At 32.0% G+C, this 25,514-nt stretch overlaps 1 protein-coding gene across 2 annotated transcripts; it reads right to left on the minus strand.

The window, feature by feature from the left end:
* Positions 1-1,870: 1,870 nt before the first annotated feature.
* LOC143047696 (zinc finger MYM-type protein 3-like) lies at positions 1,871-25,514 on the minus strand. 2 transcript variants are annotated; one of them, XM_076220901.1, is made up of 17 exons: positions 25,064-25,514; positions 24,375-24,476; positions 22,775-23,769; positions 22,449-22,482; positions 21,541-21,644; positions 19,650-20,895; positions 18,897-19,031; positions 17,148-17,221; positions 15,307-15,466; positions 14,360-14,541; positions 12,980-13,112; positions 9,849-9,983; positions 8,910-9,386; positions 7,126-7,251; positions 5,424-5,684; positions 4,481-4,589; positions 1,871-2,985 (listed from the first exon to the last, which is right to left on the minus strand). In XM_076220901.1, the coding sequence occupies exons 1-17, from the start codon at positions 25,473-25,475 to the stop codon at positions 2,796-2,798; spliced, it is 4,875 nt and encodes a 1,624-aa protein (XP_076077016.1). In that variant the 5' UTR covers positions 25,476-25,514; the 3' UTR covers positions 1,871-2,795. The 2 variants fall into 2 exon arrangements, with proteins under 2 accessions (XP_076077016.1, XP_076077015.1); XM_076220900.1 differs by having other exon boundaries at positions 9,849-10,025.

Genomic DNA, 25,514 nt, shown 5'->3' on the forward strand with positions numbered 1-25,514 from the left:
GTTAGTGATTGGTGGTTCAATGGTTACCACTGAGGAAAATAACATGGATATAACTGTCCATTACATGTTAATGAAATACGAATCTACAATGCTTTATACCAGATCACAATGTGACAAACAGTCTGCAGGAGGAAATATTCCCCTAATCAGACACATTATTCCGATTCCAAAACTGACCAATATTTGCTCTACTATAATACCACCAAGGCAGTTGAATGCAGATATTTGTTTTATACATCAACTAATAAATCTGAAACCAAATTCGAAAATATTATAGAAAACCTTACCAAAAAAAATTATATGACAAATATTCCTCATGAAAATTTACCTGGACTTTTGGCAGTTTAAAAATTTACTGTGGATTCACTTATTTTGATGGGTACCAATTTTAGTGGATAACACAAAATTTGCATCTTCGTGGATATCTTATTTCATGGTTTTGTTGAAGTCTGCATACATGCCTATAAAAAATATGTCATTCGTTGAACATTTAATTTCATGGTTCACTTGTACCTACGAAATCCATGAAATTGCTATTCAACGAATAATAATGAATCTATAGTAACATATTTGTAGGGAAGAAAGATTTGTAAACAAACAATTGTACAAAATTAGTTTTTTAATTGTGAAGCAGCAGAATTCTGTAGCAAAAATTACAACTTGTATTTATAACAGGTAAGCACATCAATTTTCACAAATTTCAAGTACATATATGTAAAAAAAATACATAATTAAGTTTGGCATTTTTATACAGTTAACATCCGTAACAATTTTATGGTAAAATGGTAAATTCAGAAATGTTTGCATGCAGTTTTTATTATAATTGGTGAACAATGAACATAAATATGAGATTAAACTACTGCTTTTACAGGAAAGACTGCATGCATTTAATGATATCAAAACCTAGAATGAGATTTATTATTACAAACCCTATCCGGTCTAAGGTTTCACAAAAACAAAGCAAAAATTTGCATTTACAGTATGTGAAATTTTGTTTATTTTTTTTACAGGTCAAATCAAATACATTGGGTGTTAACTACATTAAATTTTAACAAGACCTTACAAAGAGATTTTTTTCCATTACAAAATTCAATTTCATTTTTAGAAGAAAAAAAATGCTATGGCAAAAATTAAATTTATTTATGCAAATGTATGCAATAATCTTTACAAATGGTGTAATAATGGTTGAAATCTTAAAAAGGCATTAGAACTGTATTTACTTAAAGTGCAAATAATTTAAGCTTTTCTAAAGTACACTATTGACTGAAGATTATGTAATAAGTCTATGAAACATAACAAATTAATCCCTCTTTAAACAGTTTAAGTAAAAGAAGGTGGAAACAGCTGTCTGATTGACTAACAGCTATTTCTAAGTTCAAACCATAAAAATACACATAAGATGGTCGATAATATAAAACTTTGAAAAAATAACCAACAACATCTTAAGTACAAAGTCACATATACTTTTAACAATTCATAACACTATCTACTTATATATACAAAACAATTACATGAAATATACAACAAATTATATCTTATGGTTGATAAATGAAATACTAAATGTCATGATATTCAATGGTAAATATGAATAATAAAGAAATATCAATTGAACAGACAATGATAGGATTTTTTTCTATCTTTCTTAGATAGAAAGATAGAAAACAAGAATATGTCCATAGAACACAGATGCCGTAATCACATTATCATTTTCTTTATTCAGTGGACTGTGAAATTGGGGTCAAAACTCTAATTTGGCATTAAAATTAGAAAGATAATATCATAAGGGACATGTCTACTAAGTTTCAAGTTGATTTGACTTAAACTTCATTAAAAGCTACTGTGACTAAAAACTTTAACCTGAAGCGGGACAGACGCACAGACCAGAAATTATGATGCTCATAAATGGGGCATAAAAACAAATAATATGTTAGAATTAAACAACTTAACATATTATTTAGTAGTTTAGTCAAGTTTTAATCCATTCCTATGTAAAATAAAGGGGACATGTCTGTTAAAGTTTTTTGTGACAAACAAACAGAGGGACATGACTAATCTGTCTACCAATACAATTGTGGAGGAGACAATTTGAGGTGACCTTATTGATCCCAACATATAAATTCATGGATAAAAATAAAATGCATATCATAATACAACCTTCATATATACATCAAAACATATATCTACATAATGATCAATAATTGTATCATCTTTTATGTATGATTATGTTGGTGGTTAATACTTGATTAAATAATGTTTTATTTATGGTTTTAACAATTAAATACACCCATAAAACTATTAGACGAAAGTCATGAGATTGCAGGGTAATTACATGATTATTGTATTCCTGCATGACCCAATAATGTAAAGACAGATTACAACTTTTAAAAGTGTGTCATTGTAAAACTGTAAACACTTTGTTTACCGGTATATTAGATAAACCAATTTACAGATCTTGTGAATATTCATAGTTTTCTTATTCTAAGTTTTACAATCAAATTAGTTGCTTTCAATTTAGAAAATGTATAAAAAGGCATTTTAATAATCCCTTCAAAGTTTCACAATTTCTAGAAATAATAAAGTCTTATTGAAAACTGATGTTAACATGCTGCTGTTAATAATCTAAAAATAACCACATACTTATGAACAAGTTTGTCAGACTAAAACAGAATACTTTGTACACTTAAAAAAAAAGGAAATCATTGAACCATTACAAAAATGATAAGTACTAGCTATTCTGGCTTGGGTGAAATGTACATGGTCAATGTAAAAGTATGATCTAAAGCTGAACAATGATATTATGCATAGATGGGTTGTGTATGTATAAATGATTCCTGTATTTCGCGGACTAGTAATGTTCTATTTAACATTTTATTCATAGCCTCAGTCTGAAGGTTGGATGTAGAGTACCAGACAGGACTGTCAGGAACACAAGATCGTTCTGGTACCAGATAGAATGCATCACTTCTGTTCTTTATACTTTCTGGACTATAAAAGAGTAAATATGTATTGTACATGGATGTTGATATATCATATAATGGATATGTGCTATATGGTCATTTTTCTGGGAAATTGATAGAAGTGGGAAAATATGTTTAAGATTGATGGGAATTCATACTTTTCTCTATTAAGGTGGTACCTAACACTACAGGGAGATAACTCTGTAAAGTCAGCTAAATGTTTTAATCAGTTCAGTTTCTTGTATATTCCTCCATTAAATGTGGAGCACTACCCAAAGGGTATAGTTTTAGCAACTATGTACACCTTAAAACATAAGGAAACAATTAATTATATACAGATGACTGAATTTGGTTATAATAATCACTAAGTAATAAATATCATAATTAATTCATAGGATTGTCATCATAAAGTTTTAAAAGATATATAATAATTCATATGTGCTGGGTTGTAAGAAAATGTTAAGAGACAACTGCATATATTTACAATTAAGAATTAAAATGGTCTCAAAATTAAAGTTACTTATAATTATTAGTTGAGTGCTATACATACATCAGGAACTATAAAGAAAATTTATTTTATAAGACTTATGTAAAATGGTTGGGGTAAGAAAAAATTTAGGCTTTTAATTACGTTGTGTTGTAAAAGGAATATTAAGCCTCTCAATGATCAAAATTGGTGTTTGTCAAACTGCTATATAACCAGTGTATTTTTTCGGACAAAACGGTTGGTTCAAAATTTTTAAAATTTTTATATTTTTGTTAAAAGGTCAAAGTAAATATTTTGACAACATTTTATGAAAATTAAACGAGCCAAATAAATTTTAGTGAAAGTGTTGGGTACAACCTTAATAATACTCTTTTCCCCCACTAACAACATTGTATTTGTTAAGTGCCATCAAAACAACACCCTGTTGTCTTCCAGACTTCTTGACATATCCCCAAAACTGTTGTTTAAGACAAATACATGTAGGCATGGAAAAAAATGTATAATATAAATGTATAGAAAATTTATTAAGCAATAAAATAAAAGAAATTTAGAAATTAGCGTCAGAGCCTATTTGTAATCTAATTTGTTATGCAAGTTTATCAGAATCACTTTGCTTAACTTGCCTTTAGAGAGCTGGAAACAGCAAATGTTTACCAGACAACTAGTTCTTTTTGTTTGAAAACGTAGCCCAATATCTGATTTCCATGAAAACTAGTGATTTAACCTTTTTTTTATAATTACTAGAGCACAGAATAACTTCTCTTCATGATGTACTTAAGTCAGGTTTAAAAATTTGTGTCCTTGTTTTTTTTCCTACAATTAAGGGTAAAATATTTTGCCCCAGAACACTTGTCTTTCTTTTCATATAAGACTTCAATAGTTTTTACAAGTTCATTTACCAAAATGTAAGCAGATTCTAGATTTCTTTTCCTTCAATTTGGGACCGAAATAGTACAAATGCAAATATAAGGTAAAAGTCTGAGAAATTTTTCCTTTTTCCTTTTTTAATTAAATCCTTAAATAATTAGAAACTTACCATTTAGATAAGTAGAACTCATATAGCTTGACAGGGCATCTGAGAGGATTATCCAAATTCTCTGCCTGCTCATATACTGGGAGTTCTTCTTTCTTCTTCCTGTTGTTTTCTGTAATATAGAAAGAAATCTATAGCTTGTTTTTACAAAATAATATTCCTTCTGATTCATTATTTTTAGGATACAAATTTTTCTTGAACTTGTGGGTTCAAATAAACAACAAACTTTCAACTTCTTAGACAAAGTACTACTTTTCTGTAGGTTTCTATGCAAATTTATTAACCCTTTCCTCCATAATGACACCTTTTGAAGCCACCCCCTTTACTCCATAATGACGCCTTTTGACGCCTGTGAGGTACCTCATTTGAAACGCTTTGACTACAAAGTGTCTGCATCAGACTTAATAAAATTTGTATCGAATATGAAAAGAATATTCATAAGAATATCCGACTAAAATTTATTTGATGGAATATTTGTTTTTCACAATGCATTAATACTTCAAAGCATATTTTCAATATTTTGTTGAAAAATCCTATGCGAATCAAGTATGCGAAACAAAAATTTTGATGGAGGAAAGGGTTAATTAAATATCCATGAAAATGCAGTTTTTTCTCATTCAATCAAAAATGTCACTATAACATTTTCATGTAATGAAATTTAAATGTAGAAGTTACATGGTTTCACATACTGTACACAAATGAGGCCAAAATAAAATATGGTTTTGGTTTCCTCCTAAAATAAATACATAATTCTCAAACTGTTAAATAATTTTTCAACTTTTTTCGAGGAATAAAAATATTTTTAACACTTTCAAAGGACAATTTAATGGTACTAGCTAGGAACCAAATCATTTAAGGTAAGATATTGCTCTTTCTGTCTTATGCCAATAATGTTATATTCTAGTTATTGTATATTTAAGATACTAATGCTATGTGAACTACATACCTGATGCAGGTCTCACAGGTGCAGGACAGTAATATCTCAGATACACACTTCTGCCCTGGGTATTCCCTTTACCAACAGGCGTTTTCTTCCAGTGTTTCATTATGTGTGTAAACGACAACTTCAAATGATCTTCAGGGGTTTTTAGTTGGAAGAACTTGGTATTGAAATACACTAAAGTGTTCAGCAGTACATGTGGTGAGTGAGCACCTAATTGTTTACATTCCCATAAATGTTCTTCTTCAATCCTACATACAATCTGAGCTACAAAGTAAACAAATAACAGAGTTTTTAATAATAATTATAAATAATGATACTCTATTTATCATTTAAAACTGGGATCCTAACATTAAATGTCTCCAACATTTAGTTTTACAGCTGTTATCCTAATGCTAGCAAGTTAAAGGTTTGGTTCACTTGCTTGCTTTGTTGGTATTAAAGTCTACTCAAGCTTTTTAATTAAAATTGACATTGGCAAACAATAAAAGTAGTTGAAGTTAGCATTAAGATAACAGGTGTAATCTAAATAAATAAATCACATGTTGCCATCAACATTTTCTTTTTTTTTAAGAGTAACCAGGTGCTCCCAAGGGCACAGCTTTAAACGACCGCGGAGGTCGAACCCTAACAGTTGGGGCAAGTATGGACACAACATTCAAGCTTGATACAGCTCTGAATTTGGATTGTGATCCAATTTTGACATAATATGAGTTTCTGACAGAAAACAAATGTCAAGATCTTACAAATCTATTGCACAATATTGTGCAGTCAAAGATTTCTTCTTTAAACTTTTCAAAAATTTGGAAATAAAAATTGAAAACTACTACCACCCCCCTTTTTTTGCAATTAGTCCAAAACCTGACATTTCTTTATACATAATATTCAAAATATTCAAGTAGTGTGTGTAAACAAGGTAAATCTGAACATACCCAACATTGCATGTTAAATGTTTTTGAATTACCTCCCTTACACTGCTTTTAAATTGTCTTAATTGTCTATTGACCAGAAAAACCTAGTTTTCCCCCTTTTTTTGCCCCTAATTCCAAAACATTTTAAGCCATAACCCCCCCCCCCCCCCCAAAGTCAATACTAACCATCCCTTTATGGTATGAAACCTTGTAGTATAATTTCAGAGAGACTTAAACACTTTAACACAAGTTATGGACTGGAAACTACAAATATGCTTATTTGGGCCCCTTTTTTGGCCCCAAATTCCTAAACCTTTGGAACCATAAATTCCAAAATCACTCCAAACCTTCTACCTGTGGTATTAAACATTGTGAGGTATTGAACCTTTTTATAATATTTCATAGAGATCCATTTACTTAAACTAAAGTTATTGTCCGGACACCAAATGTGTCTTCGGACGATGCAGACGACGACATCATACCATTATACGACGCAAATTTTTTTTTGCGGTCGTATGAAAACCGATAAAAAGTGAAGGAAAACTTTTTATTTATGTCTCTTAAACAATAAAGTTTTGTGCTCTGTCAAAGATAACAGCTGTTTTCAGTCAGCATCTAATGAGAACTCAAAGATGAAAATGACAAAAATTGGCGTATAACTACATTGGAGAACTTTTGGAAGAACAATAGACAGGAAAAGTTGCTCTAAAGAAAAAAATATCTAAGAAAATTTAATATAACTATTGGTTTACTCAATCAAGAAACATCTTTTGAAATAGTATACTAAGCTGGTATACCTGCTGCATTTAATTTAGGTGTGTATCGCTGCAGAACTTCATTCAGACATTCTGTAAACTTCTCATAGTAAATATCCGTAAAGATGTTGTCTATCCTGTCGTTTTCAAATAGAAACATCTGAATACCTGTAATATTTAAATGTTTTAAATACTATTTGCAAAAAAAGTTATATAACCAAGAATGCATTTTGTTTTTTAAAGTTACTGCTAATTCAACCTATTATACAAAAATTGTCTCAGAGCTCCAGATAAGCTGCGTATTTGCGTGATCACGCAATAAAAATAATAAAAAACCCAATGCAATTGCCCATTGCAGGGTTCAATAACCCAATTATTTCAAAGGAAAACCCAATTATTTGCCCAAACCATGAGTTCTCAACCCTTTAATTGGCTACTGTTTGCGTTATTTACCCTTATCTGTTTACAGTCGTCGCGTAAATCTATGTTTACAATATTTATAATTAGAAATCTCCTTTCGTTCTAAAAATAGATCCCTGCATCAAGTAGCTGAAATGGGTCCCTGTTGGAGTTTTCCCGTTGCTCAATAGGTACACGTGTTTTTGAAAACATTTCGGTCTTCTCTGCGTTTATCCAATTAGCGTGTGTCATTTAGTCATATTTTGTTTGCATTGCTCGAGATTTATCATAACATACATTGAATTAAAACGAAAGTGAATGTCCGGTAAAAATATTAAATAGAAGCATGTTTTCAGCTTCTTTTGAAAAGCTGAGGGAAAGTTATGATAACAAGACTCAGCCAGTGTTTTAGGAAGCGTCCATCGAAAGCACGGGCGTGTGTGCGTACCTTCTAATGAGAACATTGCTAATAAACACGGGGTTTCGTCAAAAACGAAATCAGTTGGAAAAAGTGAAAGGCCAAATCAATTATGACATGATAAAACATGAGAAACCAAAAGTTCTAATAAAAGACAACTAAACCCAGATTTATATAAATTGAATAAACCAAAATCATTCAAGTATAATAAGAGTTTATGTAGTATTTTTTTTTTTTCATTTTACGGTTAATTAATGAATACACACACAGGCACTGGTCTCAGAATTTATTATATAAAGGTGTAAGACGAGTGCCTGTGAATACACATATCCGTTTTTGTGAGAAAATACAAAACTGGCAGAAGGTTTGGAACGGGACACAAATTAAACCTACAATTGCTCCTCAGTGAATAAACCAAATAAAACAGCTAGCAAATAACCCTAACCCTAACCCTAAACCAAATAAAACAGCTAAACAAAGAAAGAAACATATTTAAGATGGAAAAAAATCTGGGGTTGATATTGCCTAAATATTCAATATTGTGTTGATGAAAAAACCCAATACATTCAGGAGCTTGGTGGTGAAAAACCCAATTTGATATTAACATGAGGGGTGAATTGGAATTCATAATGCAATTAAAAAACTTTATCACCCAATTATATAAGAAAATGGTGGGTAAAAAACCCAATTTGAGAATTCTTATCTGGAGCTCTGTTGTCTGTAAAATTACTATTCAACTTATTTTAACCTTTACTGTGTCAATTCCAATTCTCTTTTAACATTGTCAATTTCAATATACTTATAATTAATTATTATGCTTTTTCTATGTACGATCATGATAACACAAAGGTTATTCAAAGTAACAATTTCCGGTTTTTGGATAATGGATGGTATTTTACGTTATCTATATAAAAGTTATTTTGTTATCTATGTAGTTTTTCAATTACACTTTTTTTTATTAAAAACATTATTCTTCATATGTATCTTGTCAGGAAGTAATATCACATACCTATGCAAAGATAATATATACTGTCAGGTGCGTATTCCTCCCCATTTGGTTTCCGTACTTCTTTAACGAATAAACATAAAGAATAATTGAGTTCATCTGCCGAGCATTGTAACATGTCAGTCTTAAACAGTTTTAACTTTCCTGAACCTTGTTTGGTCACTTTATCCAACTGATTATTTTTCAAAACAACCCAATGTTTCCATGCATTAACACCATATGTATATTTGAGATACATATTTGCATCAGGGGGTGTTTCATTTACTGGTTCAGGTTCAGGCTCTGGAGCAGGTGATTCCTCCGCTTTCAAGACTACAGGTGCTTTCTGTCTTTTTGATCTACGTCTTGCCTGATTGCTGCCTGATCTCTTTGTCCCCTTGCCCTTTTGTGACCTAGTTTCTCTGACAGGTGTGTATTCATCGTCTTCTTCGTCTTCTTCAGTATCCTCTTGTTCTTTGGGTTTTGGCTTCGGTGGGGGTTCTTTAAAATAAAAACAAAAATAAAATTATAATTCTATATCTTAAATAAAAGTTCAGTTTCAAGAAATTGCATTATTCTACCACTAACTTTTGTGAAAAAGTAAATAGTGTGTGACAGCAATCCCCCTAATGTCTCTTCTCCTGTCTTAGGAAAATTTGGTAATCACAAAACAGTAATTTATATACAGCCTAAAAGGTAGGTTTTGTTTGGTTAGCATTCTCTCTGACAGAAAAATGGTTTATTATTTCAAGATTAAATTGTGTGTATAAAAAAAGAAGATGTGGTATGATTGCCAATGAGACAACTCTTCACAAGAGACCAAATGACACAGAAATTAACAACTATAGATCTATATGCAATAACTAGAGCATTGCAACAATTTCTGAATTTACAGTATTAAAAAGTCCTGTACTTGCATTTCATATTGTATAATTTAAGCATGACCTCACAAATCTATCATACCTGTACTGACAGGAACAGGTTCAATGGTTTCCTCTAAATCCATCACAGGTTCAGGGGTCATCTCTGTCGCCATTCTGAGTGCCATCTGTAACATGTCCTCTCCAAGGTCAGCAGGTTTTTCTGGAACTTCAGGTTCTGGGGAATCAGAAGGAGGAGAGATTTTGGTGTCTGCTATTTCTGAAGGAGGAAGTGTACATGTATGCATCTAGCCAAATGAAAAAGAGAAGTGTTTGCAAGCACTCATAGGAAAGATTGCCTTCACAATCTCAATAAAATCAGACTCAAATTTTTGTTTCAATACATTGTATATGGATATATGTAAATTTAATTTTACCACTAACCTATTTAAAAAAAAAATACATTATAAAGGGACAAAACTCAAGAACTGTAAAAGTGAAGCTGCCAAATTTGAACTTTAAACTGAGTTTAGTGTTAATTAGCATTATATATATATATACATTTCATTAAATTTAGTTTAGACAAACTTAGGTTAGAGAACAGAAATGAAAAAAATCAGCAATTTTTCCATTTATAAAGGGGTTTAACACTAGTATGGTAATCAAAGTGCTTGAAAGTACTGAATTATAAAGGTTGTGGAAAGTAAAATTGAATATTGCATTTGTATAAAGGCATTGGTTGTAGTTGATTCAACTGACATTCTGGACAAAGAAAGAAAACTCCAATTTTCAAAGAAGATTTTAAAAAACGACATCATTTATATTTTTGTTCATTTAGTAAAGGGCATAACTCTTGAACTGTAAAAGTGGCGACACCAAAATTCAAACTTGACCTGTGTTTTGTGGTAAATAAGCATTGTATATAAGTTTCATAACAATTGGTTGAGGCAAACTAAAATTAGAGAACGGAAACCAATTTTGGAACGTACATACAGACGGACAAGGGTTAAACTTAATGTCCCCTCCAATACAGGGGTTATAAATATAAGCGATAAGTTTCCAAAGTCTTTAACATAACTTTCTTCTCATATTTTTTTTTTCAAAATTCTGTCATTTTGTTTTCATTCTTTACATGCACAAATAATGTCTTTTCTCTGTATATTCCTTACAAATTGTGTCAATTTTTTTTTAAATCTGTAGATTGATTATAAACTTGGTGACCTATACTTATTCTTATTTTTATATTATAGCAAGGAATAAGCTATATTTTGATTTAACATGTACACATTCTGTAATTTTTGTTAAGTCCCCCAACTACATTCATCAGTAATAAATTGTTTATTTCCTTGTACTTCACATCTTTTTTGTTGGACATTCCCTTATCCCTTCTTTTTCAAATCTAAATGGATAACAAAATAGAAGTATTAATTATTTTGACTAAATGTGTGCTAAAAGATTGCAATTTTATCTAGATCTTGTCTAATAACATTCCTACAAAGTCACTATTTTTTATAACATGCCAAATTTGGTTAAAATTTGTAAGGATTCCGCTGAACCCAGTGTCTCGCCTACTTTTGCTGTTGATTGCAGACTCAACAAAAATGAGGAAAAAAATCAATAAAAATAATCCTTTTAATACTATCTTTTGATTGTAAGAAGCTTCTGTCCAAGTTTGGTAAAAATCAAGGATAGTTTATGAATCTAATAAATGTTTTAAAAACTTTAACTGCAGACTGTATGTAAAGTTAACTGGAAGAAAAACTAAGTCTATTTATAAGTAAATTACGGGAAAAAAATGGATTTTTTTTTACAAACTTTACTTCTGGATACTATCTTATGATCAGAAACAAGCTGCTGTCCAAGTTTGGTACAAATCCAGGATAGTTTAAGAAAGTAATCAAAATTTTAAAAACTTTAACCACAGAGTGAATGTATTGTTTCTTGGCAGAAAAACTAAGTCCATTTATAAGTAAAATGCAGAAAAAATAGATTTTTTTTTACAAAATTTACTTCTGGATACTATCTAATGAACATAAACAAACTTCTGTCCAAGTTTCGTAGTAATCAAGGAAAGTTTAAGAAATTTATCAAAATTTCAAAACCTTTAACCACAGAGTGAATACATTGTATTTGTGGATGCCATTGCTGCCAACGACGCCGACGGAATGTAGGATCGCTATGTCTCGCTTTTTCGACTAAAGTCCAAGGCTTGACAAAAAGCAGGCGATAGTTAATGCATATAATAAACTAGAAATCTGACATGTAAATAAGGGCACTACCTGTACATTTTTGAGAAAACAGAAACAGATAAATGCTGATGCAAGCAAGGCAAAATGTACATAGTTTTTTCAACTGTCACAACAAAACTAAATCAGGATATGTTCTACATGAACACCAATTTCTGTTAAAATCAAAGCTCTATGTGTTTTGACAAAAATTTTGAAAATTGTGGACAACGGATCATTTTTGACACTGGTTACCAGTTTGGAAACGCATGTTACATACCAATATATCAATTTTTTTAAATCTATTTGGAATACAATAGTTTATATCAATTTTCATTTGCACAAAAAAGATTTCATGTCAGGAATCAGTTTTGAATAAATTATTATTCCCGTAAATGAATTTTCATCGAAATTCAGGGACAAAAAGGTATTTTTCATAGCCAGGCAATTTTTTCCTTCACATTTTTTTCCAACTTCAGAAAAATAAATTTTGGACATTGGGTAAAATTTTGAATACAGCATATCATACCTGCATTTCAATTTTTGTTAAAATCCTAGCACAAAGATATATTTCCAAAATATATGATTTTTAAAAAAAACAACTCACATCAATTGTCAATGTTGTTCATTTAAATACTCTCAATAAGTCAAAACAAGTTCTTTTAAAAAATCTGAATATAAAAATTCATTTTTAGTGAAAAAAAAGCTAACTGCTAGTAAGATATAACATAATATAAATATCTACATATACATTTTGCATACAAAAACTACTCTAACAGGCTAGATGCATAAATATACACAGAAACAACATTTTGCATGCAAAAACTACTCTAATAGGCTAGATACATAAACATACACAGAAACAACATACACATACTATTCTAACAGATTAGATACATAAATATACACAGAAAACAACATAAACATTAAAGGCAAGAAATAGCACAGCGAGATTTTATAATATACTGGATCTTTATTTGAGCTTTAAAGACTGGTTTTCTGTTTATACCTTCTACTGGTTCCATTTCTGCCTCATTTTCTGATTCTGAGTCCGATGATTCCTTTGCCACAGCACTCACTGCCTCTGCCATCATTAAAAGCTCAGCTTCTAAAGGATCGTCAGGTATCTTCTCGCGAATCTCCTTAAATCAAAATAAACAAGAATGTGTCCAAAGTACACAGATGCCCCACTCACACTATCCTTTTCCATGTTCCATGGACCGTGAAATTGGGTAATAATCTAATTTGGCATTAAAATTAAAAAGATTATACTATAGAGAACATATGTACTAAGTTTCAAGTTGATTGGACTTCAATTTCATCAAAAACTACCTTGACCAAAAACTTTAACCTGAAACTCCCACTTTCATTTTCTATGTTCAGTGGACCGTGAAATTGGGGTCAAAAGTCTAATTTGGCTTTAAAATTAGAAAGATCATATCATAAGCAACAAGTGTACTAAGTTTCAAGTTGATTGGACTTCAGCTTCATCAAAAACTACCTTGACCAAAAACTTTAACCTGAACAGATGCACAGACGGAAGGACGGATGGACGAACGAACGGAAGCAGAGACCAGAAACAATAATGCCCCTCTACTATCGTAGCTGGGGCATAAAAATTCCAAATGCTTTATCTTTAAATAAATAGATGTAAATGTTAATACTGTACAAACATTAAAATTTTCCTGGGGTCAAAATTTTGTGGTTTCCAGTAAATTGAAGTGACATTATATGTAGGTTAAATTTTCCTGGTGGGATATATTCTTTCCACAAAATAAACGAAATTAAATCCGCCACAAACATTTCTGCTTTTACAGGAATCAAGTTACATAAAGTGATTTTAAATTTGAGCAATTAATTTGATTTCAGGGTATTTGACTTTACTTTTGTTTGTATTGACAAAGAAGGACCAAAGGTATGGTTTGTTAGTGTTGCTTTCAGCTACCTTGAATGTTTTATGGTAGCCAGGATTACTGGTTGAGAATGAAGATGTGTATTTTCTCGTTTCTCATTTTCTACATAGATAAGACTGTTGGCTTTCCTGTTTGAATGGTTTTACACTAGTCATTTTGGGGCCCTTTATAGCTTGCTGTTATGTGTGAGCCAGCCAAGGGTCTGTGATGAAGGCCTTACTTTCACCCATAATTGTTTACTTTTTACATGTTGTGACTTGGATAGCGAGTTGTCTTATTAACACTCATACCACATCTTTTAATTTCTATTTGGTCTTAGGTTGATTTTAGCATTTTTCAAAACATGAACCTTGACACTTGCATTGAAAATTCAATTGTATTGTTCAGAAAGCACATTTTGGGTCATTTGTACATCCAGTTATTTCCCTAAATACATCTTCATATCAAAACACTGTAACCATCTCTTTAGTACGTACCTTTATATGTTTCAGAATACTGTTGGTACTTTTCTTGGTGGTTGGTATGAAGCATGGTATAGGTATAGGTATGGGGAATGGAAAGGGGATTGGTGTTGGCTGTGAGTACATTGCCATTGGTACTGGCACATAGAAGGGGATCGGAATAGGTATCAGAACATTCTTGGGTTCCATATCTTTGTCTGAAAAATAAGGAAAAGATTTAGCAGTGGTTTATCTTTTTTTTTTAGTTCTAATTCACATTTGTGTACATATGCATTTTAACATGGAAATATAGTTTGAATATAAATGTTACCTTATTTTTTTATATTTGAAAGTTTCATTCATGAAATCAGAAGAATAATTAGAGTAAAGGCAAACTCAAACAATAATAAAACACTTACTAGAATATATACTTTGTGGTGTGTTTTTATATCAACCCATTACATTTATATCAACCCACTACATAAAACTGATAAGAGCCTTACATTCTTCTTAATAAAAGAATTAATCAATGATCCCTAAATTAATTTAACTATCAAATAATTTTACAGACTGTTTCTTTCAATGTGAAATATTCAAAATGCATCAGAACTCTTGATCTTTGAAAAAACATTCTTCAAACTGAGGCAAGAGGGGTCCTGAACATATAATGAGATAAAAGGATTGATTACTCCATAATGAGGCCATACTGCATTTAAGACAAAGAACAGCAATAAATTCACTTTCCTTTGAATTTGTTTTTCTCATGTGCATATTATGCTTTCGAATTGATAAACTATATCCTTATTCTCTACTTTTGACTTATGTTTGGAGATATTGCATAAAACATTTTACAACAATTTAAAGATAAGTCTGAACAATCAGATATATGATTTGTAAGAAAGTTATCTAGAACCAAACATTTTTTCAATACTAAATTTTCAAACTAATTGCACTTCAAAAGTACTGGAGAATACAAGCCATACCTGTTTGTGTTTCCTTTGTTTGTGTGTGAGGACGGCATGATGTGGCCTTAGTCTGTACAAATGGTTTACATAGACATGACTTGTTTTTGAATGTTTTTGGTTGTGGAGGTTGGATGATAACTGTCTGAATAGTTTGTGTAGCCTGAGCTGGAACGGTTGTCTGGAAAAAAAATTAGTATGCAAAATATTTTAAATTAACTTTAATTGGTAAGCCATGCAAAGGAAGTTTGTTTTTACAATTTCACCTATTACAAGAGTGATTCAAAATCATTATTGTCTTCTTTGTTCTTTAGCTATGTTACAATTTCATGTTTATGCATTACATGACCGATTTCGTCTTCTAATGAGAAGATTCCAAGAATAAATCATTTATAGTTTCTGATATTCTTACAATATAACATAAATTCGGCTTATCTTGTCTATCCTATAGGTTTTTTGACAATTCTTTTTTAAATTTACATTATGTATTATCTATTTCATTGGCGGATCAAGGGGGAGGGTTTCGGGGTTGGAAACCCCCCTTTTTTGAAAGATCAATGCATTTGAATGGGGACATATAGTTGGAACCCCCCTTTGTCCTGGGTTGGGACCCCCCTTTTTAAAATGGCTGGATCCGCCCCTGTATTTATAGATCAGGGTCCAGTCATCACAAATTGCAATTTCAAATGAGTATTTAAACATTTGGATCAATGAAATATTTCACTTCATGTAGAATTTCAAATAAACCAATATAAGAGAAAAGCCAACTGTATTCCAGTATGGAACCCTTAGTATAAAGTTCTAGTTTTACTATAAGTTTGAAGAACCAGATTTGTATTTCCTTTTTTTCCCACATATATATATATGTATATATGTGAAGTGTATTATACTTTTTCCAATAAACTTTTCCTTGATACTATGAAAGTACTTTAATTCGTGGGTATCAATTTTCGTGGTTTCAGCAATATTTACATGTTCGTGGGTTTTAAAATTCGTGGATTTAAGATTTCTAGAAAAAAAAAATGAATAATTGATCAAAAGCCTTTACAAACCAAGGTTACAATTAGTCTTGATTGAAGGAAATTGCAAAGTAAACATTGACCTTGGAGGAAATTGCAAAGTAAACATTGACCCGTATAAATCGTAGTGACAACACTAATTAACCCAAGATAAAGTGATCAACAGATTAAAGACCATCAACTGTGTAAATTAGGCCATAAACATGTCACTTAGAGAAAACAGTAATATAAACAAATGCCATAAACGTATCTTGAATTGTAAAATAATTCTTATCAAAATCAAGCCCAGCATGAAATTATTATTTCCCTTATGTACGAGAACTATGAGGATATAAAATTAACACTTTATCATATTAGCATATCAATACCGGAAATCTGACTTTCATCGATCAAAAATATTTTTAATGAGAATTAAAAGATGAAAAGATGTACAGTTTAGGTTATTAAAGATTAAATGGGTATTATCCTGCATTCAGTTGTAGTTAATAGTGCGTTTGCCCTGTGACTGCTATTATAGTATTCTCAAATTTGGTGTTAGTCATATATTATCTAGATCATAACACTAGTCAAACGTACATAGGAATCTCCATGTCTTGATTTGGACAAGTCAATGATTGTTTTATTTCGTTGGACACTTAAATTCGTGGATAAAGTCATCCACGAAAACCACGAAAATTGGTACCCCACGAATAAAAGTACTTTCACAGTAGGTCTACTTAAATACATTTAACCATGATTAGCATTTTGTAATTAAGTCACAGCTTATAGAGAATTCAGATTAGACATTTATAATGCGATCTTTCTTTTCACCAAACCATTGTCTTCCCATGATGCAATACTTACCCTGATATTAGTATTTTTATTGTTGATAACCAATGGAACTTGTTGATTTGACTTGAAATTCACTTGTTGGTTGACTAAAAAAAATAAAACAGTAAAATATAAATCTAGCTTTATTATATAGTAATGCTTATTCAAATAATTTTTGGTTTAGTTATTGTCAAAAGTTTCCTAAACACTACTGGTAAAATGTGTTTCTTGTATAAAATCAGTCTTGTGTGTAACAGGAAAAGCAAGAAAGAGTATCAAAATACAATATAAATTTGTATTCTTCATAAGTTATGATTTTCATTTCATTCACATTTTTTTTCTTATTATCATAATCACATGTATTAATATTGTAACACATAGGAATTACTTCTTATAGATACTAAAAAGCTATTGCCTTGTATTTTGAAGGAAAATCACTGAAGAACATTCCAACTTCCAAAAAGTTTGACTTCTCCTCCCGCTAAATTCAATATGCTGGCAAAATAACCAACAATAAGGATTAAAGCTATATGTCTTCAGTTTCACATAAAAGTTTAAAACAATAAAAAATACTCTTTGGTAACTCATTACATGGTACATGTAATTTTAATGAATTATTCATTTCAAAGATTTGAAGTTCAGAGGTAAGATTCTGACATAACTAGGTCTTCATAAACACACATTGTAACAATGGCATGTTTTACGTTCATCATTGTGTATACAATTATCTCCCCTCAATCTGCAACAACTTCCATTAGATTACAATTATCTCCCCTTTATCTGCACCAACTCCAATTTAGATTACAATTATCTCCCCTTAATCTGCAACAAGTCCTATTTAGATTTTAAGTATCTGCAACTACAAATGTATGAATGTCAAACGAACTAAATTTCTGTTTTCTCCCTACGGTCATTAAAAAAACATAATATAACTAAATATAGCAACTACTTTCAATAAGCCAAAATAACACTAACCATGGTTAGTAAATGTTTTCAGTCAATAGATGACAATGTGAAAACCCCACCCTACCTATATAAAATCTTAAAAGTTCATCCATAAAGATATCTTACCTTAAGGTGCGAGAGAGACCACATTTGATATTATTGGTATCTGATTCACATTTGAATTGGTTGGTCTGTTCTGTAAAGACAGGTACCTGTAACTTACCTTGAGGTGCCAGAGAGACCACATTTGATATTATTGGTATCTGATTCACATTTGATATTACAAATGTATTGGTATCTGATTCATGTTTGGATTGGTTGGTCTGTTCTATGAAGGCAGGTACATGTAACTTACCTTGAGGTGCGAGAGAGACCCCATTTGATATTATTGGTATCTGATTCATATTTGGATTGGTTGGTCTGTTCTGTAAAGGCAGGTACCTGTAACTTACCTTGAGGTGCCAGAGAGACCACATTTGATATTATTGGTATCTGATTCATGTTTGGATTGGTTGGTCTGTTCTATGAAAGCAGGTACATGTAACTTACCTCGAGGTGCCAGAGAGACCACATTTGATATTGGTATCTGATTCATGTTTGGATTGGTTGGTCTGTTCTGTAAAGGCAGGTACATGTAACTTACCTTGAGGTGCGAGAGAGACAACATTTGATATAATTGGTATCTGATTCATATTTGGATTGGTTGGTATGTTCTATGATAGCAGGTACATGTAACTTACCTTGAGGTGAGAGAGAGACCCCATTTGATATTATTGGTATCTGATTCATGTTTGGATTGGTTGGTCTGTTCTGTAAAGGCAGGTACATGTAACTTACCTTGAGGTGCGAGAGAGACCACATTTGATATTATTGGTATCTGATTCATATTTGGATTGGTTGGTCTGTTTTGTAATGGTGGTCGGACCATATTGTGTGGTGCGACAGACCTAATTGCAGTTTGTGGATTGGCAGCTGAAATAAATAATTTGATAACAAACATTTGGATGCATATTTTGAAAGATGAAAATGTGAGTTCAGTAATATTTGACTGTTATTCTATGATAAGCATTTTATCAGAAGAATGCTTGCAAAATCTCTTTGAAGAGTTCATATCTGACCTATAGCAAGGCAAATTTTCTACCCATACTTTTTTTATTGTTAATGAGACAACTACTCATCTGAGTTGGATGATGTAGATGTTAGCATTTACAAGTCACCTTAAATTGTACTTTTCTTCAAAATGCATGAAACACTTCTTTTTCTGGCAGATTTTGGTAAAGGTATATATCTAAATAGATTAATTCTTAAGTATATTTCTACCTCAGTAAAGGTTTGAAATATTCAAACAATCGAGCTATCACTCTATTCCTGCAGGTTAATCCAATTTAAAACCACATTTAGCTAATTGTCTGTAAATCTGATGGATGACCCAATTTGAAAATTTTTTTAAATGGATGTTCTTATCTTTTATTGAAAGAAAACTTCAAAACAATCGCCAAATAAATATTTTTTTTCAAAGAGATTAACTTGAAACTGTCCTGACTGATTTAACTGATTTACATACTGTTTACTAAAACCATGGTAACTCACGTTTATGCTGCACTGGCTGGGGTGGCCTAGTTGTTGATCTGGTCTGTATTCCCCCAGGTTTTGGAGCAGCTGTTGTTGTCCCCGACGGTGCAGCATTGGAGGTAAACTGTGATTGAAATTTCATGACACAATTATAAGAACAAAAATTCCGAACAGAAGCATCACTCATGGTCAGATGGTACTGTGCAGGAACATATCTTTTACACTGGTCACATAGAACTGCTTGATTCGAAGTAGCCTGAAGGTTCACACGATACAAGGAAAGACAATTAAGGGAGCAAAATAACTGGTACTTGTTATTAGCATCAACTCGCTCAATCATGTCAAAGTTACTTTTCTTACAGTTACACCATGAACACGAGACCCCTTTTTTGTTTAATGTTTTAAATGTATTTACACACATGAAACTGCAAAAGCGTTTTTGCTGCCCTTCAAACTGAATATACTGAGGATGCATCCCTTCATTGTAGCAATAAATGCCACAATTGTCGCAAGTGTTCATTGTCAATTTGTTGGCATATTGGAATGCTGAGAAACAAGGATCCCCACAGAGATAATTGGTTTTCCCTTCCAGCTGCACTTGATGTTTCATGGTATTGACCTTTGAACAGACGGAACAAGTGTGTGTACCTTTAGGAGCAGGACCACTTTTCTTCCCAGGGTCAACGCCAGTGATTTCAATGTCGCGATTATTTTTTTCTTCATACTTTTGAAGACAGCTTTGGCTGCAGAAATCTTTAAATGAACTATCCGGACCTGCTGGGGCTACAAAGGCATCTGAACTTTTAGTAATGTCCTTTTGACAACATTCGCAAAGTTTTTGCTTTTTCAGGAAATCGTTATAACAACCCTGAGAACAAAACTGCCTGATCTGGTTTCCGAACTTGAAACAAAATTTTCCTTTAGTTGCTTGCTGTATAACGTTCGAACAGCTTGAACATGATGTATTCAGACTACTCTGGAATTTGCCAAGACAATCCTCACCACAAAAATCCATACCCTGCCAATTCAGAAATGGTTTTGCTGTTGAGGCATTTATGTTCATAACTTGACAGACTTGGCAGGTTTTGTATTGTCCATGTTGGTTGTTTGCTGGAGCCGCTGTCTTGGGTTCCTGTGGTGGCTGCGGTGGTGTTGATGATCGTAAATATGTTGTAGGGTTGGATCGGAATCGTTTAAAACAGTCATCATCACATAGATGTTTGATGTCACCATTTCTAACAATGTTATATTTACATTTTCCAACCTGAAAAACAAACATATTTGTCATATCGATAAAACACCTAAACAAGAGCTGTCAGAATGACAGTAAACTGAATTTATTTGTGTCTTAAAATTTTTAAGTATCCCAAGGATCATCACTCCTGATCAATAAAAGTGACAATCATCAATATTGAACTTGACCTCCATTTTGTAATCAGTAACAACATCTAAAATTTGAAAAGCTTTGGTTGAATGATTCACGAGTAAATGCACAGACACTGTTTGGCAGTCGCCCAAAAAACAAATTCTGGCCACCCAACCTGATTCCCCTCCAGATGCTGGCCTTTCATTACCGAATCAATAACCGATTTTTCCTTAGGAAATCCGGTTAAAAATGGTTATACTTTATTTAACTACTATTACAGACCTTATACCTAAGCCTTAGTCATTTAGTAAACTACTTTATTGGTTTTGATTCATTAAAATATTTTCTTTGCAATTAAATTTGTTTGATTCTAGTTACAATATTACAGTGATCACATTGACAGGAATTAATGTAATATTCTTGTTATTAGTAAACAATAAACAAATAAATTACTTAATCTTGAAATTTTTCATTGAGCGTCTGTAAATTATGTATGGCTATGAAATTTGTATGCCTCTCTTATATTCACTAATTTAGTCCTACCTTTTTACACACAATACAAGTCTGTATTTTACTCTTTGGAGATTTATTATCAGTTCTAACTTCATGCTTCACCTCTTGTTTTACAGGCACAACTGGTTTAACATCTGAAAAAGCCACATTTTAAATGACACTAAAAAATGATTCGCCTCTACCTTTAAATTTAGTAATATGACATTTTTTACGTGTTTTGACATTGTAATGATACAGAACAAGCAAAACTGTGAGCTGATTCTCACTGAAGATACCCCGGCCCAAATATTTGATGGTAAACAGGAAGCTGTTGAGTGATGAATATGAAATTGCATCACAGTTTAGCTAACTTATATAAACCCTGAAACCAAATTTCAGAAATCCTTGTAATGTAGTTCCTGAGAAAATGTGAAGAAAATTTTCAACTTGGACGTCATGTATAAAATGATGTAAATGTTCAGTAAACAGGAAGTTGTTAAGTAATGAATCTGAAAACGCACCACACAGCAGGGTTCGAAATTTCTGCAGGACGGATAGCCCAAGGCTAGAAGAATTGCGATTGGTCTAGGATAAGTTGTTTCATCATAGCCTGTGTGTCTAGACAATTTACAATTTTCAATTTCCAGAAATTTAGTGCCATGCGGTGTTTGTTTCAAACGAATCACAGTCTAATCGATGCTTTAAATAAGATTTTTCTTCTGAATATTAGAGACACCGTATAGGTGACTCATATAAATAATCAAATTCTTATCCACGAAATAAATGAAATCAGATCCCTAATGAAAATTTCTGCTTTTATAGTAGCATCTGGTTTTAATATTTTATTTATTTTTCCATTTTTTAAACAAATGTATATTTTTTTCTCCTACTTTTCTGAAATACAACATATTGATGAATTAATCATTTTATATGATGCCTTGCATAAATTTTATATTTACCTTTTTTCACCTCTACTTTGACCTTTTCAGATTCCTACAAAGTTTAAACAATACTAGTTAACTATCATATAAAAACATCAAATTAATTTTCTAAATATACATAGTATCAATATCATTGACATCATAAACAAGTGTCATGACTGTCCTACAATGAGATTTTCTTTGCAGAATTTACCCCCCCCCCCCCCCCCCCCCCACCCCACCACAACCATTTTTTTTTGGAATTCATATAATGTAACAAGATATGATCTGATGTAATATGAAGAATAAAGTTAAAGTTTTGTATCTTATATTACTTACATTTTGTAATTGACATCAAAACTTACCTTAACACTGGATATATCAGTACCACCACTAACGGAAGCTATCTGTATTCCACTTGTACCATCAGTTGTCTCTGACTTTACCTCTTTCTCTGTGTCACTATCCAAATCTATGATATCAATCTCTTCTTCTTTGGGTTTTTCAACAATTTGTACATCATCAGTATCTGCCTTAATCTCAGCAACATTTTTCTCAATTTTATTTTCTGTAGTTAAAGTCTCTTCTGGCTGATCTTTCTTCTCTTCAGTGGTATTAACAGCCACCTCTGATTCAGCTTCTTCTTTCTTTCCCTCTTCATTGGGAGTTACAGCCTTCTCCTGTGTTGTATCTTGATCTCCATTTTCTTTTTCCACTCCAGAAGCAGCAACAGACACTTCTTCCCCACTTTCTTTTTCTCCACCGTCTTCTTTCAAGTCAACGATACTTTCAACTTGAGTAATTTTAAGTCCCTCATCACTGTCGACTGCTGCTTCCGGAACTGTTGAATCCTCTGGCTGACTAATATCAGTTTCTTTCTCTTTGTCTACATTTTCAACAACTTCTGTTTTCTCCTTATCCTCCAAGATTTCCATTGAAACATCAGCATCATTTTCATTTTTGTTTTTATCTTCTATATTTTCTTTCTCCTCACTTCCTACCATATCTACATCTTTTTCTGTTTCTTCATTTTCCATCACTGCTTCAACTGGTTCATCTGCTTTTTCCATGTCAACATTTTCCACTCCACTTTCACTTTGAACCATTTCACCTGTATCAAGATTTATCTCCCCTGCATCATTTCCTGTTTCCATGGTTGAAGCATCTTCTGGTTCAGCCTCCATTTCAGTATTCAATAGACAATCTTCCTGGTCATTAGAAGTTGTGATATCATCATCATTTATGTCAGTGTTCAGTACAATATCTTCAGTGTCATCTTTACAAACTTCCATGACTTCATCTTTTTCTCCAGATTGACTTATTTCATCTTTTGTTTCCATGTCACTTTGGTTTTCAGTTTCTGCATTATAAAAAATATGTTTCAAAAAAACATGTTTATTTTCAAACAACACACAACAGGATACAATCATATCAAATTACAATGTTGTTTTTCTACATATAGTTTCCACTGTTTGTTGGGCTTAAAAATATCCCTGAATAAGTCAACTCTCAAAACTGTACTTAGTATCTTTTTGTAGTTGGGATGTACAAGTACCTGGTAACGTCCACATGTTTTTGTTATATGTATTTCTATTTGTATCCATCTGATGAGTTTTTGTACATTAATTAGGCCATTAGTTTTCTCGGTTGAATTGTTTTACATTGGATATTTGGAGGCATTTTATAGCTGACTATGCAGTATTGGCTTTGCTCTTTGTTGAAAGAGGTACGGTGACATATAGCTGTTAATTTCTGTGTCATTTCGTCTCTTGTGCAAAGTTGTTTCATTGGCAATCATATCCCATCTTCATTTTTATATAAATACAATAAAATTTTAGAGATTTTTATAAAGGCTGCCTTTTTGCACGTTTGCGACCTTTTTTTCAATTTCTCTGTGAATCCTTCAATGTTAATCATGGCAAGTCAAAATAGTTATTCTTGAATAACACATAGGATGAATAATACCTGTATCTAACTGTTTAATATCTTCAATGACATCTCTGGCTTCTGCTATTACATCTTTATCATCCTCATTCGATAACAATTTATTCTGGTTTGAAGAGGCAGCTGAAAAACACAAAGTTAATGCATGCACAATGTATGTGGAATAAGAAATACATAACAGTCATTGCCCATCTTTGGGCAAAACTTTTATCTAGTTATTTTCTGTCACATTTTAAAAGTTCCAAATGACAGTTTGGCAAGTGATTATCTCCCTTGTTCTTAAAATATGGTATAATTTAAATAGTGATCATGCTGTGTTTCACTAATATTGCAAATTGCTTTTTCAAAATTTTATCTGGTGGAAAAACACAGCTGTTGTCAACATGTCAAAATGCTGAGTCTTTAAACTGCAATGGTATTCAAAATATTAACCAGGGACCAATACAGATGTATGTTTTGTTGTTTGCAAGCATGGTGTCACTCAAAGGTGGATAGATATTCATACTCTCTTAGAGCACATATATTTTATAAAAATCTTAATGACTGATCATTTTTATTAAAGTTTTTTTCTATTGTACATGGTCTCATTTGTTCCATGACAATAATATCTGACATCTTGAATGAAGGTTGTAACTTGTTGAAAGTACTTTGATATGTTTCAACATGTTTTTAAACATAAGCTGTAATTAGATTTAATGAGTTATTCTTACGCAAGTCTGACTCATCATTTAAATCCAGAACATCATAATCCTCCTGCTCTTTATTTAGCTCATTTCCACCAGAAACTTCGGGAACTTGTTCATGCTCTCCAGATAGCCCTGTTTGTTCTGGTTCCACTGACTTGGTATCTTTTATCAGATTTTCCTCCACCAGGTCAGTTGTCTGCTCATTAGTCTCAACAATTTCAGATATTTCATTTGTTGGTGAAACTTGTACACTTTCCTCAGGTAGGTCAGTAACTTTCCCATCACATTCTGGCCCATCAGAGGTGACCATTCCATCAGTCTGATCATTCTTTAAGTCATCTCCATTATCTTCCATTAAATCTAGCACATCATCATCATCGTCTGGTTGACTTGTGTCTCCAAGTTGTATTGGCATGACATCAGAGGAGTCTCCCATTTCTCCTTCCAAACCATCAGTTGTTTCCTTAACCTCACC

The sequence above is a fragment of the Mytilus galloprovincialis genome, chromosome 10 (assembly GCF_965363235.1).
Source record: "Mytilus galloprovincialis chromosome 10, xbMytGall1.hap1.1, whole genome shotgun sequence".
NCBI classification, from domain to species: domain Eukaryota; kingdom Metazoa; phylum Mollusca; class Bivalvia; order Mytilida; family Mytilidae; genus Mytilus; species Mytilus galloprovincialis.